Source organism: Carassius auratus, unplaced genomic scaffold (genome assembly GCF_003368295.1).
Source record: "Carassius auratus strain Wakin unplaced genomic scaffold, ASM336829v1 scaf_tig00007704, whole genome shotgun sequence".
Lineage (NCBI taxonomy): Eukaryota > Metazoa > Chordata > Actinopteri > Cypriniformes > Cyprinidae > Carassius > Carassius auratus.
In genome coordinates this window covers 11,777-31,274 of record NW_020523871.1, presented here as the reverse complement: position 1 = coordinate 31,274, position 19,498 = coordinate 11,777, and the positions used below count along the sequence as shown (strand labels likewise).

Here is a 19,498-nt window from a genome sequence, read left to right as displayed (position 1 = left end):
AATATTACTTTTGGGGTAGTACATTAGTATTTCACATTTATTATGGGAAATGGAAGTGCGTCAACTCTAAGCCACTTTTTAAAAAAAAAAAATTTTTATACACCAAACACATGGAATATGGTTTAAAACTGTATCTAAACATCACAAATATTGCTAACAGGGTAGCAAAAACAGCAAACCTCATAGTTCACTAATGAAAACATTAGACACTCTGAATCTGCTGGGGAAAAGCAAGTACAAGTAGGTAAAGGTATACTGCACCCTAAAATTACAATTTTGTTATTAATCACTTACTGCCATGTTGTTCCAAACCTGTAAAAGTTTCGTTTGTCTTCGGAATACAATTTAAGATTTTGGATGAAAACCAAGAGGCTTGTGACTGTCCCATAGACTGCCCAGTAAGATACACTGTCAAGGTCCAGAAAAGTATCGTCAGAATAGTCCATCTGCCACCAGTGGTTCAACCGTAACGTTTTGGAGCGAAGAGAATACTGTTGGCAAATAAACCAAAAATAATGACTTTATTCAACAGTTTGAAGCCACGGTTGCCTTTTCTACTACCCTTCACTGTGTGCCATCTTAAGCCGGTCACATCTACACTTTTTGGAGACTTTAGTAGTAATAGTAATAGTTTCATTTCCCAGATTACAGCGGAGCTGCACAAATCCAGTTGACGGATACGCTGAAGAAATCACCTTGGGTGGGAAGAGATACATGATAATTAACAGAATTTTGTTCACAATATTACAAAACTATATTGCAATCTTGATTGTTTTTTCATTCATATTTTGTTATTGAACTATATCTTAAATAATAATATGCATTAGTATGTATGAATATGTATTAAGCGTACACTTTTCCTAATGTAACAAAAGTCAAGATGCTGTCTTACCGGCCAGACTGCTCAAGTAGCATGCAGTGAGAACAGGGTGCCCTCTGGTGAAAGAGTTTGAAACTGCAGTTGCAGATGAGTTCTGTGCCTTATGTTGACGGGAGCAAATGACATCCAAGAGGATTGATTCCCACTGAAGAAAGGCACCACTTAGGTAGATGCAGCTGGAAAAGACACGGAGAACCCTGAAAGTGTTGAATTTTAATACGCTTATTTAAGCAACTTCTTGACTTTCATAAATTGAATGGACCAGTAGAGTTCTACAAAAAAATAAAAAAAAATAAAACATTATTAATATTATTCAGTTTTCAAATTTATGTTTTAAAATGTCATAAAAAAGTTATTTTAATGTGTCATACTATTTTATTGTATTTTTGATTATTGCATCCTTGGTGAGAATAAGAGACGTCTTCAGAAACATTTTTATACACATTTATACAAACATTGTAAATCCAGGTAAATATATGAATTCTACTGTATATTATATTATATTATATTATATTATATTATATTATATTATATTATATTATATTATATTATATTATATTATATTATATTATATTATATTATATTATATTATATCTATTAACTGGATAGTATTTTGTTTCTACCCACAGTTACTATATACCTGAAAAGAAACACAAATATGCCTGTTAATCATAATAATAATGAAGTAATTAATCTCCGGTCTTTAGAAAGCAGAATGAGTACATTTGAAAATTTTAACCTATCAATTTATTGTCTTCATTTTCTTTTTTACACTATGTTTGTCTGAACACTACTGAGGACGCCCAGTGGTTCCCTGGAGGTGGGATTGATTGTGGTCTAACCTTGCTTGCAGAAGAGACCAGCAGAGCCTAGGGGGCACTGGCATGTGTATCCATCAGGAAGGGGCACACAGGTGGCGCCACCAGCGCAGGAGGAAGGTGGGATGTGCTCAGCATCACAGAACAACACTTTCTAAAGAGTAAAGAGCACCTTTCCATCCAAACACACACTGACAGCTGGAGGGGAAGGCCAAATACAAATGATTAATAATGTTTGTCAGTCTTTCCCGTACACAAACAGGCACATTTTCTGAAGTGGAAGTCTTACTGCACAGAGGATCCAGAGTCCACACAGGTGCCTCTGTTCTGGCAGATGACCAAGCTTCACATTACATCCGTGCACTGGCCTGCCCTCGGCCCTCGGCCCCTCCTGAAGGATGAAACCTCCCATTCCATCTCGCCTGAAACAGCAGATCAAAAATAAGCCTTTAAAGTCAAAGATAGAGAGAAACTCCTGGCATTACTTACTCACTCTCATCATGTTCTCATGGTAACCAGGGGCTGTAAAAAAAAAACCAAAAAACAAAAAACACACACACAAAACAGAAACGAAAACAAAACAAAACACTAAAACCACTTTGAAACCACTTTAAAACCACTTTGTCTTTACTTGTGCATTATTCTGATACAAGCCATATGATATATTGAGTGAGGAATAGAGAGATATATACAGTATCAAAAGTTTGTTGTCAACAAGATTTTTTTTAAAGAAATGTATATTTTAGTAAAAATGCATTAAATGGATAAAAAAATTACAGTAAACACTTTTCCATAGTTACAAAAATGTATTTCAAATGCTGTTCTTTTGAACCTTTCTTTTGTAAGAATTCGGACCATATCAAACCATTATTTGATGATAATATGTTTCTTGAGCACCAACACAGCATATTAAAATGATTTCTGAAGGGGCATGTGACACTGAAGACTGAAAATTCAACTAATCAATCACAGGAATACATTTATTTTTTTAAATTGTAAAACAAATTAGAAAATGTATTTTAATCATATTACATAACATTACTGCTTTTACTTCTGATCAAATAAATTAAGTAATAAATTACAAAGACTAGAAAATGTAACATTCAGAAAATGGGAAACCATCACTGTGCCGTCACTGAAATTTCATATAATAAAAACACCTAATTTCAGCACATCGCTCTCTACTGAAACAAGAAGAAAAAATTACATGGTGTTGACAAAGAGTGTGACTATTTTTGGAAAAGCTATCAGGGAGAAGGAGAGGCAGAAAATATGTACAAATCCATGATGCTGAAAAAGAAATAAATTATGCTTTTATGATGATAAAGAAAACTCTATTCTGTTCCTCTCTTTCAAATAAACAGAAAAAAATAATTTAAATATCCAGTAAGTGGCAGATACAGATACAGTGTTATGAATATCAAGCCACTTGCGCTCCATGAGATCAGTTCATATATTCATAGGTGGGTATTAAATTAAGATGATAATTAAATAGTCAGTCAATAACCATTTAAAATCTTCATCAAGTAGTTTCAACAATGTAATTTGAGCTGTTCTGATACTATATTTTATTTGCCCAGTAGACTTCCGTTGTAAGGGAATTACTGTCAACAGAGGGATGAGTTGAAATTATGTTATGCTTTAATACGGAATAATTTTTATTGAATCTAGAGCATTTCTTCAACAAAAGCGACTATATAAGACATGCAGTGGTTTGGAGGAATCATTTAACAAATGTTTTCATGATGATGTGCTTAAAGGGGTCATATGATGCTTTTAAAGATCATTATTTTGTGTATTATGTGTAACAGAATATGTTGACATGCTTTAATGTAAAAGGAAACCCACACATTATTTTTCAAATAGTGTACATTATTGTAGGTTCCTATGCCCGGCCTCTCTCAAACGCGTTGTTTCCTACAGTTATTTGTTTGGTCAATACATAATTCACATACTTATTTGGTTATTTCACTGCTTTATGTGTCTAAACCTTTGACGGATCAATAGTTGTTACATTTTACAAGCAATTCCCCTCAGAATGATAATGTTGACCTGCAAACACCATATTTTGTTAGCATTAAAATGTATGTTATCATAAAGTTTTATGCTGAATGATTGCACACATATTACACACAAGGTTAAGGGTCCCATCAGAGCTAAACACAAGATCAATTCATGCACCTCACTTTCTCTGCACATCACTACACAGATGATCCAAGTAAGAAAGACTGATTTAATCATGAACTGACAATCTGAATCAAGACATCAAACAAGACCATAATGAAAAACAGGAAAAAACACACTTACCTTGAAAGCTGTTCTGAATCTGAGAGCCCGCAGGCAATAGCTCAGGTGTGTATTCTTCATATCCACCCACATAAAGATGACTAAAGGTGTTCAAGCCCACCAGTGGTCCAGGGGATGTACCCATCCTCCTCTTCTGGCCATCAACCTGTTCAGAAAAGAGCAAACCAACATGATGTCAGCAGGTAAAAAAGATCTCAGTCGAAATCAGTCACTCAGAACAAGAAAACACTTTGAATTTCAATTTCATCAATTTAACTTTTTTAAAACACCATATAAAAGGCAGAAAACAATTTTTTAAGGAGGACTTTTGTTTTCAAGTATGAAAATCTTTTAAAACAACGTATTTATTTGAGAAGCAAAATGTATAGTTAAAGGGGACATCAGATGCAAAATTCACTTTTACATTGTGTTTGCACATAAATATGTCTTAGCAGTCTGTGGACACTATCATCCCACAATGATAAAAACCCATTCACTCATTTTTTCTTAATCCCCAAGAAAACCTAAACAGTCTCAGTTATCAAGACCTTTTGATTTTTCCTGAGCAGCATGATGTCATACTGCTCAAGCCCCACCCACGGTCGCTGACAGACTGTCCTGTATTAGCATATTCCCGCCCTCAGCCAGCTGTATGATGTCTGCCATGTTCTTCTCACTCATACAGCTGTAGCAACAGCAATGTTTCATAAACAATGCAGGAATTTTGTAGTTGGATGTAAAAGTGAATCTTCATGTTCTCCTGACATCTGAGCAATCGAGGATGCAGTGAATTTTTTTAATAATGTGCTACAGAATACACAAAAAATGGAAGAGATGGGTGGGGTGAGCAGAAGCTCATTATCATTTAAAGGGACATGCACTGAAATGGGTTGCTTAGAACAGATTTTTTTTTTGACAAGGTAAAAAGGCATTGTTTTATACGGAAGCCCTGAACCGCATGGTGGAGAAAAAAAAAAAGGAAACTTATCTCGTTATTTCGAGTTATTAAGTCGTTATTTCGACATAATAACTCGTTATTTCGACTTATTAAGTCGTTATTTCGAGTTATTAAGTCGTTATTTCGACATAATAACTCGTTATTTCGACTTATTAAGTCGTTATTTCGACTTATTAAGTCGTTATTTCGACATAATAACTCGTTATTTCGACTTATTAAGTCGTTATTTCGAGTTATTAAGTCGTTATTTCGAGTTATTAAGTCGTTATTTTGACTTATTAAGTCGTTATTTCGACTTATTATGTCGTTATTTCGACTTATTAAGTCGTTATTTCGACATAATAACTCGTTATTTCGACTTATTATGTCGTTATTTCGACTTATTATGTCGTTATTTCGAGTTATTAAGTCGTTATTTCGACATAATAACTCGTTATTTCGACTTATTAAGTCGTTATTTCGACATAATAACTCGTTATTTCGACTTATTATGTCGTTATTTCGACTTATTAAGTCGTTATTTCGACATAATAACTCGTTATTTCGACTTATTATGTCGTTATTTCGACTTATTATGTCGTTATTTCGAGTTATTAAGTCGTTATTTCGACATAATAACTCGTTATTTCGACTTATTAAGTCGTTATTTCGACATAATAACTCGTTATTTCGACTTATTATGTCGTTATTTCGACTTATTATGTCGTTATTTCGAGTTATTAAGTCGTTATTTCGACTTATTATGTCGTTATTTCGACATAAGTCTCATTATGTTAAGGCTTGTGTTAAGTTCAGTATGAGCCACTAGAGGGCAGAATAAGACCCGCGAATCAAAGAACGCATTGTAGTTATGTTGACCTACGGTTAAGCACTTTTACAGGTGGGTGCTCCAATTTCTCAGAGGTTTTGTGCTAATTGCCAGTATTGCTCTTTCAGTCACCTTTTTATCTGTTAGATTTGGTTTATTTGTTAACTTCAAACAATCATATTATCGCCTATTAATTTTTGTTCGATGGCCTATTTTGCTTCATGCGTTTGACCTTTATTGGCTCGATCAGAAACTCTTTTTCAATCAACTTGGCTTGCACTGCGTTAACCTACCACTACTACAGGTTCCACTACTGTGGCTATTTTTATTATTATTTTATCTGTTATTGTTGTTGTTGCTGTCCGTGATGAGAGTAAACTATTATGAAACCTATTGCAGAATAGATAGAAGAGTTTTTTGGCCATAGGACATTTTTACATCGGCCACATTTTAACGTAACACAACAGAAAGGTACAAACGCAGAGAAGATCATCACAGTCATGGCGGAGGAGGATGAACTGTATAACTTCCTTCGCAATCGTGGAGTGCCAGAGGACACGTTAAATCGCATGATTGAGCAAAAGGTGATTTAAACATACATATTAAACATGTTCATTATTTTGAATGCAGTTACGGCATATATTCAATTTGACACGAATAACTTATTTTGGTAATTATGGTAATTCATTTTAGTAAAACAGGACATTACAAATAACGTTAGGGATGTAAAGATTCACCCAACTCACGATGATTCACGATACTGGTTTCATGATGCGATTTTTCACGATTTTTTTAAAACAAATTGAAATAAATTATGAATGAGAAAGTGTCTTTTTATTACTTCTTATCCTGTGAAAAAACCACCATATGCTGGTTAGGTCTGTTTTGAAGCATTTGAGCTGGCTTAAACTGGTTCTTAGCTGGTCATGAACTAAGCAAATAGGTCCCAAGCAACTAGCTCCTGCACATGACCAGCTTAAACCAGTTCATGACAAGCATATGCTGTTTTTCTTCCGACAGGGCAGACAAAATGCTGCATATTTCTTTCTAACAAAACTAAATTGAGATTTTAAAAAAATCCGATATAAATGAATAATACAAATAAATAAATCTTATCATTTGAGTACATGAACACGATGTTTATTTGCTCAATTACAGGCTGAACTATCTGTAACCTTAGCCATTTAAAATTAGAGGCCACAACTGCATTTCTCAACAAAGATGCTGCACACATGCAGCATGACAACTTTTGATTTAAATTAGATTGTATAATTTTTAACATCTGAGGCAAAAACAGTATGTTCCCACTTTAGCTTTGTGAAATTATGCTACATAAAACTTAATAACAGCCGACGGGCTGGATGAGAGCGCCAATTCACTTTATGACAGTATGTGGTGCTTATACAACAGTGGCAATACAACACTTGGTTACCACTATAAACAAAGCAGCACCGCTTCCTTATAAACACGACTTTAAAAAAAATGTAAGATAAAAAGAAAATACCATCTAAACTTTTCTGAACATAGTCAGTTCCTCTCAGCTATACATTCATATAAACCCTGCCCCCAAATGTATCGCAATTCATTTTGCATCTCGACCGACTTGAATCGTCACATATTTCATTCGATTTTCAAACGGTTCCGGGTGCGTCGTTACATCCCTAATTACAAGAGGAATCAAATAAAATATCACTAATAGAACATTATCAGAAGGTTGTAACTTTTTTAATTGTCAATCATTTTGCTCATGATGGGTGAAACTGCAGCCTTTATGTATCCCTAAACGTATGCATGTATATGTTCATAGATTGACCACTCAACAGTAATAACAATGGATGACAACACATTGGAGAGATTCCTGCCAGCCCTTGGTGATAGGGTTGCATTAAGGCATTACTGTGACAATGGCAACCACGTTAAGCAATCTAGAAAACTAAGTCTTTTAGAAAAACTAAGGAAGAAAATGAAGCTTGGACATGCCTCAAACTTCTCAGAGGATGCCGGTGAAAAGGAGGAATGTGGGAGCACAAGAAAGTCAATGATTGGAAACAAAAATGCTTACAAAGACACAAGACGGATTGAACTTGGATGGATACACAATGGAAAACAAGTTCGAACAAAATGTGGTGGTGGGACAAGAAAGCTGTCTGTTCCGAAAACTGCTGGTTATGATGACCTCATCGAGCTGGGAAAGGAGTTGTTTTTTCCTCTGGGGCAGTCAAAGAAAGGTCCTCAAGTCAGTTTCTCTTTCAAAATATATGATTTTCAAGAGTGTGAAATGCCCCATGATATCACTGTAGGAGGGCTGTATGAATCGGTTAAACTGGGAATACTGAGATTCTACTTGGTATCACTTGATCTTGAAGAATCTGAAGCTTCTTTGGACGATCTTGAAACTTCAGACACACCATCAGAACAACAACATGATGACTGCTACATAACAGGCGAGACCTATTTGTCATCTGATGATGAAATACAGTTTGGTCCAGTGGAGGATCCTGACTACACATCTGACGATACTCTTTACATAGATGCACATCAAGAAGAGATACCATCCCAGTCAAGAGACGTAACACATGTGGTAACACATCAAGAAGAGATACCATCCCAGTCAAGAGACGTAACACATGTGGTAACACATCAAGAAGAGATACCATCCCAGTCAAGAGACGTAACACATGTGGTAACACATCAAGAAGAGATACCATCCCAGTCAAGAGACGTAACACATGTGGTAACACATCAAGATTCTGCTCCGAAGGTGCTGAGACTGCATCGTGTCAACATCATTCATGATATGATTGAACAGTTCAAAGATGCCAGTTTTGTGGAGACCAGACTGTCGGTTGTCTTTGTTGATGAATGTGGCATTGATGCATCTGGTGTTGCCCGGGATGCATATTCAGGATTTTGGGAAGCTTTTTTCCTGAATTGTGCAGATGGGGAAACTGACTGTGTCCCAGCACTTCAGCCTGAGTATGGAAAAGAAGAATGGGAGGCAGTAGGTAGAATTCTACTAAAAGGGTACCAGGATCATGGATTCTTTCCAGTGAAGCTGTCTTTGGCCTTTGCAGTCTGTCTCCTTCATGGGGAGAACAAAGTGACACCAGACATGCTGATTGAATCTTTTCTGAGGTATGTACTGTAGTATTGTTGCCAAATGTACAATTGAATGGTGCTGCATGCTAAATGAGCCATTGAATAGTATGACAGATATTTACCACTATGCAGTGTAATTGATCTGTTTTATACATTGTTTTATTCAAGGTTTGTCACGCCATTTGAGAAAGACATCATCAGCTCTGTGCTGGAAGGAAGAGAGTATGACATGGATGACCTACTCGACATACTTTCCAGAATGGGTGGGCACGCTGTACCTGATGGAGATGCCATAAAGGACACCATCATACAGACTGCGCACAAACAACTAATACAGGAGCCAATGTATGCTCTTAAAATGATGGCTGCTAGTGCTCAGTGTACTTTAAAAAGTCTGCTTCCAACTGTGTCTGCAGTTTTAGCACTTTATGAATCCAAAATTCCAACAGCAAAAGGCATTATTGCGTTGCTTAAACCCAATGAGAAACAACCTTCTCACAGCAAAACAATGCAGTTTTTAAAGCTGTTCATTCGATCACTTGACAAAGATAAACTGCATAAATTTCTGCGCTTTACCACTGGGGCTGATGTTATTTGTGTTTCACACATTGATGTTGAGTTTACAGATGTCAGAGGTTTACAAAGGTGTCCAGTGGCACATACATGTGGTCCACTGTTGCAGATACCCTGCACTTACAGTACCTACTCTGAATTTCGAAGAGAGTTTGGGAGTGTCTTAGATGCCAACTACTTGAAAATGGATCTGTTGTAAAGCTGACAATAGCTTGTAAGGTAAATTATGTGCATGTCCAGCTAAACTACATTTTGAAAATGTTCTCCAGGTATGGCAGTGGTAAAGGCTTATATATTGTGTTCATTTGTGTTGTATGGGACAAACTTAAAGACATCATGGGTCTAATAAGACATTTCTGTTTTGAAAACCATACATTGTCAAACATTTCTTTTTGTTGGCCTTAGACATTTCAGTGTTACCTAAATATGAGTCCCAGAAGTTCATGTTACAATCCCACTAGTGTTTTAATATGTACCAGTTGTGTTCTTATAAGGCAGTTTTAGAATTTATTTGAACCAGGAATACAGATGGCCTACCTGCAATACTATTTCATCTTGTGTTATATGACCTTATGTCAGTACCTCTTGGTAAATAAATAGGCTGTCTTTGAAGCTCTTTTATTTTATTATAACGTATGCATTATACATTGACAGATCTATAAGTAAAGACTTTAAAACAAAAGTGATTTAAAATCTACAATTTACAATACCATGTCCAAGTGTTGTAAAATATGGCTACATAACCTTAGAATTGAAATCACAGGCTCCTACTCAAATACAACTTAAAATTCTATAAAAATTACGCAATTTATTAATTTACCAGATTACACTACATGTCTTTCCTTCCAAATAAATTGTAAAGACAAATCACAACACACGTAGTATCTCTTGCCTAAGCCTAATGTACAGGGTTCTGGCACTCTCTGCATCCTCTGGGGCACTGAGATGAAGTTCATCCATTATAAGACAACAAAGTTCAAAAACTGTGTCGTCACAGGGATGCGTCGGTGTAACACACTCCTCTTGGCAGTTTTGAACATCAGCTGGGTCACACCGAAAGATATGATCTACTGACCCGTAAAGATGAGGAGCCATATACATTACGGCAGGTCGTCCATGCGGCGCAGTAATATTACGTTGTGTTCGGATGCAGTGTGCATTCCACATCTGAGCAAAATCGTCGAGCTCCCCCTAAGAAAAGAACAGAGACAAATCTAGTTATAAAATATACTTCATAAAGATACTTGTTATAGACTACACAAAAAACGAAGTGTTTTAAGTTCCAAATGCAAGGCTATAACCTAAATTGGAGAGGGAGTAAAATCTTTGCGTGGCAGGGGGAGCTACCGCAAAATCTGTCACTTAAAGATAGCGTCTGGTAGCTGTAAGGCTGGTGAAAAGAGCTTGGTGAATATTGACCTATTGTGCGTGTGTTCTGGCTCCCGCTGGCTACAGGCAATACGTTTAAAAACACCTTACATAAAAGGTCGCGAAGTAGGCGCATACACCCGTGACGGGAACTGTGGCAGGCGCATATAACGGTGCCGGTGTCCTGACATTTTATCCTAACGTTACCCGTCAGATTTTCCTACCAGGGTTAACTGCGCATGCGCACAGCAATATCGCGTCCTTTTTCTCATGATAAACAACTATATTTAATGTATTTGCATTAATGTAAGTGTAGGTTTAGGGTTGGGGTATGTATAGACTTTAGTAAAACACAATCTAATACGTAGAAAAAAATATTTATTGCTGGTTTCCTGTAAATGTATCCCTTCTTGCTCCCCCTGCCACGCAAAGATGTGACAGTCAGTCTAATTGACAATAACAATTTTTATCAATGGCAAAGTTATAAAATTACACTTGAAATCCTTTTATTTATCTTTCTCACATCATTATTTGTATTTACGTCAAAGTTAAAATTAAATTTGACATTTAATTTATTGGCTTTTATCTAGGCTACCAGGGCCAGATTTCCCGATAACGATTGATCTTAGCGCTTAAGAGCGTTTTCTACGAGTAGGCTAATTTTACGATCGTTCGTTATTGTTTCACGTGCGTTTCCCAAAAGTGCACTTAAAGCAATCGCACGTAGCTGTGTTTTAGCTACTTAGGAGTCGCTATCCGTTTGTCAAGTGCTGAAATGTCACCTTCTTGTGCCTTTAACTTACCTGCAGAATCGTCATGAAGCAAAACTGCACAAGTGATCGATCAAGGAAATCCCCAGTAAAGTGGCCTTCTTCTTTTAGAATTTGAAAAAAATTCATCCAAAACTGGACATTTTCCCTGCGCAGTATACTCCACATGCTTTCAATCCTTTGGTTGTGATTACTCGAACCGTATATGAAACTGCGGTGGTAGGCGAAGTCATCTGTAGCAGCACGTCGAAGGAACATCTGCATCTGTTCAACAGCGACGTTCTCTGTTCCACGATCAGCACGGATCCTTTGAGGGCATCCTCGCCTTTCTTTCACGGTTTCAATGTAGTACGATGCAATCACCTTTGGGTCGCTATTTGTAAAAGAGACTTTCAACCACATCAGATGCCGTGAAAACCCGTCGACACATCCATTTATGCAGAGGCCATATGGTTTTAATTTATCATAGGAATCGAGATGCCACATGAAATTTGGCCCTGGGTTGTGGTATCTCCTCCTTTGCAGTTTTCGCGCTCGCCTGTGTGCCACTCCAACTGGATCTAAAACACTTAAGAGCAATCTGACCGTTTCCCTTTTCACAACAAGTCCCTCTTGAATGCACTTCAGGTGCATCATCCTATAGCCAACCATCTGACCAGATGTTTCAAGCTGTTGATTTAGAAAGTAAGCAACATCTAACACGTCAGTAAAGTCCTTCCTACGGCAAAGCCTATTCTTCCTCAGTATGGTTTGGAGGGTTCTAAGACACATTATTATGCCATGCTGATGGCTAAGAACTTCGAGAATCTCTTGGTACTGCAAACCCAAATAGAAATAAAAACCTACAATCCGATTTATATCCATAACAGGTTAACAATCTCTTTACCTCCACGACTTCTCTAGACCTACATAGATAGGACCTCAAATGTTTGCCCTATATATTTGCCCGACGTAATTTAGTGATATGAACGGCTATTGCAAGAATGCAGTGCAAGCCAAGATGATAGAATAGGGAGTTTCTGATCGGGCCAATAAAGGTCATAAAGTACAAGAGGCCATCAACAATTAAATATCGTAAGTGCTACCATAAGAAGGATTAGGCGATTGGCTGGCGCTCTCTGGCAGCGGCACGTCGCAGCGCCACTTCCACAGACTTAAATTCTCTTTTCCAACAATGAATGCTTTCTAGTATTATAAATATATTTCCACTGTTTTTTATTATAAAATAGAAGGGAAAAAGCTGTTTGCAAGGAATTTTTGAAAATTAGGCATAGTTTTGCAACAACAACAGCAACAAAAAAGGTTATTAGGCCTGCAGTTAAAACATTTTGCTACACTCACCATAGTTTAAGCATGCTATTTGTAGTAAAACCGATTGTAATAATAATTAAAAAAAAAAAACATTTCATTTCTTTATGATCCCACATTTGCACATTTTCATTTTTGTACTTTACAAAAATTACAAATTACAAAAATTCTATATACATACTTAATTGAACTGCCAAATTGCCATTCTTAACTTTATTAATTTGCATGCCAAAACTTACACAACCTCAAAGCTGCGCGGTACATTTACATTTAATAATTTAGCAGACGCTTTTATTCAAAGCAACGTACAAATGAGAACAATAGAAGCAATCAGACCAACAAGAGAACAACAAGAGTATACAAGTGCCATGACAAGTCTAGTTAGTATAGCGCAGTACGCATACCTGTTTATTTTTTTTAATGAAAAGAAAAGAAAAGAAAAGAAAAGAAAAGAAAAGAAAAGTAAAGAAAAGAAAAGTTAAGAGCTAGTATTAGTTGGTCAAGTGCTGGCGAAAAAGATGAGTCTTTAGATGTCTTTTGAAAATGAGTAAAGACTCAGCTGTTCGAATTGAGATCGGGAGGTCATTCCAACAGCTGGGCGCAGTCCAGGAAAAAGTCCGTGAGAGTGATTTGAACCTCTTTGGGATGGCAACACAAGGCATCGTTCACTTGCAGAGCGCAAACTTCTGGAGGGCACATAAGATTGAACTAATGAGCCTAGGTATGTTGGCGCCGTACCAGTGGTCGTCTTGTAAGCAAGCATCAGTACCTTGAATTTGATGCGAGCGGCTACTGGTAGCCAGTGTAACCTGATGAGGAGAGGAGTAACATGCACTAAAAAAAAATGGTTTTGTGGCACTGTTTCGTTGTACACAGATATTTTTTTTTATAAAACAACACAAATATATTTCGTTTTCCGTCAAAACACCATTGTATTGTGCTTAATCAACTTAAACTGTTTAATTTTCCATTTTACTTAATTATCAATCGTTAAACTAACTTCATTTCGTCAATCAAAAAAAACGGATGTGACGATTTCTAACGCATTTGATGATGACGGCGCGGAGGAGCTGCAATGGCGTCAATCAGAACACGAAGTACCAGTCAGGTAAGAAAATCTAAAGTTTTCCTTGTGTTAAGTAGAAGTCTTTGATTTTTGTTAGATTTTCTGTTTTGTGATGCTTTTGTTTTGCAGTCTAGTATTGTGTTATCGGTTTATTGCGAAGTTAATAGATGATTTTGAGCGGTTGGGAGATGTGAAACCGCATGACTCTCTGTAACGTATTGACTTTAGTGTATATATATAACTTACTAGGGCTGAAACAATTAGTCGACATTATCGACAACGTCGACAATAAAACAAATTGTCGACAAATGTTTTTGTTGAGTAACGTGGTTTGATCTCGTATGACCTTATGTGAGAGCCTGCAATAATGCGGGTTACCTAGTGTGGCGCTGTAGCGCAAGACTGTAATTCAGCTCTCCTGATGCAATTCAAAAGAAGAAGACAGCGCTTCAGTTGGTTAACCTGAGAACCTGAAGCTGCTGAGCGGCGTTTGGATGAATATGTAAATATATACTGCGCGCCTTCCTCTCAATAACTACATAAACACAACAAAAACTGACCGCGATGTAAAAGCAGCACTTAAGAACACATTTGATTACAGCGCCACTCTGAGGTTCGGCACTCCAGTAAAGAAAAGTCCAGTCACGTTTCTTTATACAACAGTCCTTTATGCTACAGATAGCTTTACAGTATTAAACATGAAAATACAGAGTCAGTGTCAGTAGAATTATAACTTGATTTTCTGTTATAAAGCAGCTCTCCAGTGTGGAGCTAGCTAATGATAAAATCATTTTATAAATGTGGGGGAAAAAATCATTAAAGTTTGGTTTAATCTAGCTCAGGACTGTTTTGATTATCATAACCCAATAAGGTATTTTAAGAGAGATTGTATTTATTAATAAAATGTTTATCCAAAAATAAAACGTCCTATCACTTACCTTTACTTTTATTGTACATTTGGCTTACAAAAAGAGATGTTAATAGACAGAATGATTCGTCATTCAGCTACTTATATAGCTAATCAAATGGCGAATATGAGTTTCTCTCTTATCTCATTTTATGTGCCAAATAAATCTATTTCTATAAATTAATTGTATAATAGTAATACATAATGACTTTCAAAAGCAGAAGTAATTACCTTTATTTGTTATAATATGTATATTTTAATGAATTGCAAAAGCTGAATAATCAATAAATGTAACCATCAAATGTCGACCGAGTTTGGAGACTCCTGGCTCAGCACAGTGGAAGTTTTATGAACATGGCGGTGTGGTCATACAACGACTTTACACCGGACACTACTCTGAGCTGTTCACATTATACAAATGCTCCAGATATGTAATCAGGTCCACCCTTTTGGAATGGTAAACATGACACTATTCATCACTAACACAAATAAATCATTTAATATTTTGATCATTGAATTGGTTTTTGCTGTTAAACTTTTTTTTTTTTTTTGTAACAAATTGCACTTCATGTGTTTACAGATTTGTGCAGAATTTGAGACATACATAATTACCATAGGCCCATTAGAATCAACAATCTTTGCCAAGTTTTAAGTTTTCCACACTGCAAAACTTATGAAGATGTTTGCATACTGAAGAAGAGTCCTTGGACATAATTAAACCCCCTCGGTGCCCACTACACAGGTAAGAACAACTGCTCTCAACCAAACCTTGTATTAAAACATTATTCTCTCACTGGCCACTGAGTTTTAGGGTTATGGAAATTAACCAAAAAAGACAGATATAATAAGATTAGGTTTATTAATACATTAAATACAAAATATGTGGTATTACTATAAACTGACCGATTACGAATGCATTAGCCTCCCATAAACCATATATAAGGCAGGGGTGTCCAAACCTGCTCTTGGAGAGCCAGTGTTCTGTGGAGTTTAGCTCTAACACACCTGCCTGGAACTTCTAGTAAGACTTTGTTTTTGTTTTAAAATTCCCAAAAACCTTGATTAGCTGGTTCAGGTGTGTTTAAATGGCTAGACAAACCCAAAAATAAACATATCATTAATTACTCACACTCATGTCATTTCAAACCCGTAAGACCATCATTCCTCTTCAGAACGCAAATTATGATATTTTTATGAAAATGCGAGAGCTTTCTGAGCCTCCATAAAGGCTGCAATGCAACTGAAATGTTCCCAGACCCAGAGATGTAGTAAGGACATCAGTAAAATAGTCCATGTGACATCAGTGGTTCATCCGCAATTTTATGAAGCTATGAGAATACTTATTTGTGCAAAGAAAACAAAAATAGCAACTTTATTCAACAATTCTTCTCCACCAAATCACATATTCCGCCATTATGGAGAGCATCAAGAGGCATGAACATTTCTTTCCTCTGCATGTAAACAAAGTGTTTTATAAATGTAAATAAAGTGTAAATAAAGTGTTTTATGTCAGCAGCACCACACGCATGCATTATTTATGTGCTCTTGATAATGGCGGAAGATGTAATTTGGAGAAGAATTGTTGAATAAAGTCACTATTTTTTGTTTTCTTTGCACAAAAAAGTATTCTTGTAGCTTTGTAAAATTACGGTTGAACCACTGATGTCACATGGACTGTTTTACTGATGTTCTTACTACGACTCTGGGTCTGGGAACATTCCAGTTGTGTTGCTCACCGTGCAGGGTCAGAAAGCTCTCGGATATATTAAAAAAAAAATATTAATTTGTGTTCTGAAGATGACCGAAGATCTTGCGGGTTTAGAACAACATGAAGGTTGAGCAGTTAATAATCGAATTCTCATTTTTGGGTAAACTATCCCTTTAATTGGGAATATTGCTAAACTCTGCAGGACAGTGGCTTTCTGTGCTGATCTGACCCAGTACTATATTTTCCACTGTAATGTTTGTTAGAATACCATCTTGACTGCTTGCCTGTATTTCCCATAAGGAAATAGATGAATGACTGACTTTTTTTTTTTAACTTGTAATTTTAGAAAAAAATGAAAGGCTAAATTTCGTTGTTTGCATCTTCAGACTAATGAAATTGAAGTATCCAAATGAAGACCCTAGCAGTATGGACTATATGATGAGTTTTATTTTTATTTTTTTCAAGGTTAATAAATGCTTTGTAAAAGTTAATACACAAGAATTTGAGTACTCCATCCTTTTAAATACTTCTAGGATACAGGCGTTGCCAGCAATCAGCAGGTGATCCAGAAGACTCGTGGGAATCTATATGAAGGTGCATCATTGAAGACAGCCCAGCAGATGTTAAAGTGTTGGAAGATAAAGTTCTTCAGGACCTTAGCAGTTTATACTATGCAAAACCATGTTGCTGGGACTGATATATGGACTGAACTTGAGCAACCCTCCTGAACTCAGGTACACATTTGGAGTACTGAAGAAGTTATTTCTGGAGCCAGTTCCTGTTCCTGGAATAAGGTTTGATTGGTTACCCATGAATGCCAATTAGAAAATGACAGTAGTTTGATATTTCTGCTATTTTGTGTAATTTTGTAATGTGGTTTCAACTGTATTCAACTGTGTGTAATTATTTATTGCTTTATACACTTTGATCATTTGTGACATCTTGTCTTTTGACTCATTACAAGACAAATAAATCAAAAATGCTTTGTTGAAGGGAGTAACTTTAAATAGAAAACATTTAAAGTAACTAGAACTAATTGGATGGAACCACTGTCCATAATTGAATTAAGTTAGTTTAAAGAGTCATTAAAACAAGTAAAGCATACCTGATATTTAAGTGTTTGCTGGTTCTTTCCAAGGGTTCAAAAAAAAAAAAATTAAGCAGCAGTCAAGGAGCTTTTTTTTACCGTGAAATATCAGTGTAGTTGAACATCTGATGTTGTACGGAAGCATGACATGTAAATGGAGAACAAAAACTGTAATGTGAACAAGAATTCTGAAGGGTCAGATGTGTTCTGCCGGTTCTGCAAACATACTGGCAAAATGAGGTAATAAAATCCTATCTTTATTATCTTTTGAAAATAAAGTATATCGTTACGTTGGCAGAGTTTACAAATGGGTAACAAGGACATGTATCCTGCAGAAGATAAATACCTGTGTGTGTATTTTTGTATTGCTTTATCACAGGTGCTCAAGTTAGATGCTCATCTGATGTTGTGTTGCTGGTAAGTTGTGTTAATGTCTGTCTTTTAGAGATTTTTTCCCACATTTTCCTGATATGAATCCCATGCATTAGGTGTGTTATATGTTTTTATACTTATAAAAGTCTCAAAGTGTTTTCTGAAACATATAATTGCAGGTGTTGGTTTAATTTAAATGAATTAATGAAAATAAATTTAAAAATGAATTAGGATTGTTTAAAGCAGTGGTTCTCAAAGTTTCAGGATCCCTCTAATGGTTATGCAGGGGAATCACTAAATTAAATAATAATTAATGTTAATACATTTTAATTGAATCTTTGAGTAAGGTTTTTGTTTTTTTGTTTTTTTACATGTAAGTACAGTACATTTATGTAACTTGTTATAACACATTTTAATTTAAAATGTATATTTTCATTTACCGGTATGTAAGCACAGTGCAGTGTTAATGTTCGAACTGTGTATTTACAGTGTTAAAGTGGCTGACAACAATAAATATTCTTATTAGGAATAAAACTGCCTAATTTTTGAACTGCTACATTGCACTGTCACTTCTGGTAGAGATTCATTGACCTTTTGTGATAGGTTTTGATTTTACTTAGTTTAATAAAAATATAATTAATTTGATTTTACTTGTTTTACTAAATACTGTATAGTTAGGATTCTGATTAAAACTGTAACTGTGGGCTCTGAAAACACTGTTTAATGAATAGTGTTGTGCACTTTGTTTACAGCCCCACTGTTACTGAACTGTAAAGTGAAAATATTGTGTGATTTATTTTGCTTTCAGTTAAATCTATTTCACAATATCAAAGTTGATATTTTATGAGGATTTATTTTTGGTGTTTTTGTGTTTGTTTATACAGGACAGTACAGAAAGCGCACAAGTGGGAGAGAGTGGAGGGGACGGCGTCAGAAAGGACCTAGAGCTGGGACATTTTCAAGGATCACCTAAAGCACAACTACACTATATCCACAAGGCTGTTGGTTCTAACATTTTAGAGTCCCCTTCAGTAGAAATCACATTCTCTGTTCCCCACACTAAAAAAAGATGGTGTGTGGGGGGGGTTCCCGTTAGAAATGCCCCCCCCTCCCTCGGGGTGCCCCCTCTAACGTTGGGCCTTTGGAATTGTCCTAATCTTCCCTCCCCTTACAGCATCCCTGGTTGAAGGTTCCCTTCTCAAACTGTGCAATACATTTTCACACCACAAATGTACACATCTCTTGTGATTAGACACATTACTAAAACATGTTTTTTACAGAACCTAGTTTTCCACCAAAATAAAAGATCAGCTTTCATTCATAAAGGTACAAGGGTTTCTCTTGCAAGTGCCGCACAAAATAAGCATTTATATGCAAAAATATGCCAAATTATTTGACAAAAACCTTTAAATATTATTGTATTTGGATTGTTCTTCTACAGGTTTTTAACAATACATCCATGCATACTCTGCAAAATAAAGTTTGGGATT

General features: G+C 36.0%; 2 protein-coding genes across 8 annotated transcripts; one reads left to right on the top strand and one right to left on the bottom strand.

The window, feature by feature from the left end:
- Nucleotides 1-5,782: 5,782 nt before the first annotated feature.
- Nucleotides 5,783-17,653, top strand: LOC113071618 (uncharacterized). Of its 7 annotated transcripts, none has more exons than XM_026244925.1 (6): nucleotides 5,783-6,334; nucleotides 7,558-8,287; nucleotides 8,339-8,885; nucleotides 9,018-13,976; nucleotides 15,422-15,583; nucleotides 16,936-17,653. In XM_026244925.1, exons 1-4 carry the CDS (start codon nucleotides 6,251-6,253, stop codon nucleotides 9,619-9,621), a joined length of 1,965 nt encoding a protein of 654 aa, XP_026100710.1. In that variant the 5' UTR covers nucleotides 5,783-6,250; the 3' UTR covers nucleotides 9,622-13,976; nucleotides 15,422-15,583; nucleotides 16,936-17,653. The 7 variants fall into 7 exon arrangements, with proteins under 7 accessions (XP_026100710.1, XP_026100711.1, XP_026100707.1 ...); XM_026244926.1 differs by having other exon boundaries at nucleotides 7,558-8,428; nucleotides 8,480-8,885; XM_026244922.1 differs by having other exon boundaries at nucleotides 5,784-6,334; nucleotides 7,558-8,885; nucleotides 16,936-16,973; nucleotides 17,083-17,653.
- LOC113071617 (uncharacterized) lies at nucleotides 10,290-12,447 on the bottom strand. Its single transcript, XM_026244918.1, has 2 exons — nucleotides 11,594-12,447; nucleotides 10,290-10,613 (listed from the first exon to the last, which is right to left on the bottom strand). Exons 1-2 carry the CDS (start codon nucleotides 12,422-12,424, stop codon nucleotides 10,290-10,292), a joined length of 1,155 nt encoding a protein of 384 aa, XP_026100703.1. The 5' UTR covers nucleotides 12,425-12,447.
- Nucleotides 17,654-19,498: the final 1,845 nt, after the last annotated feature.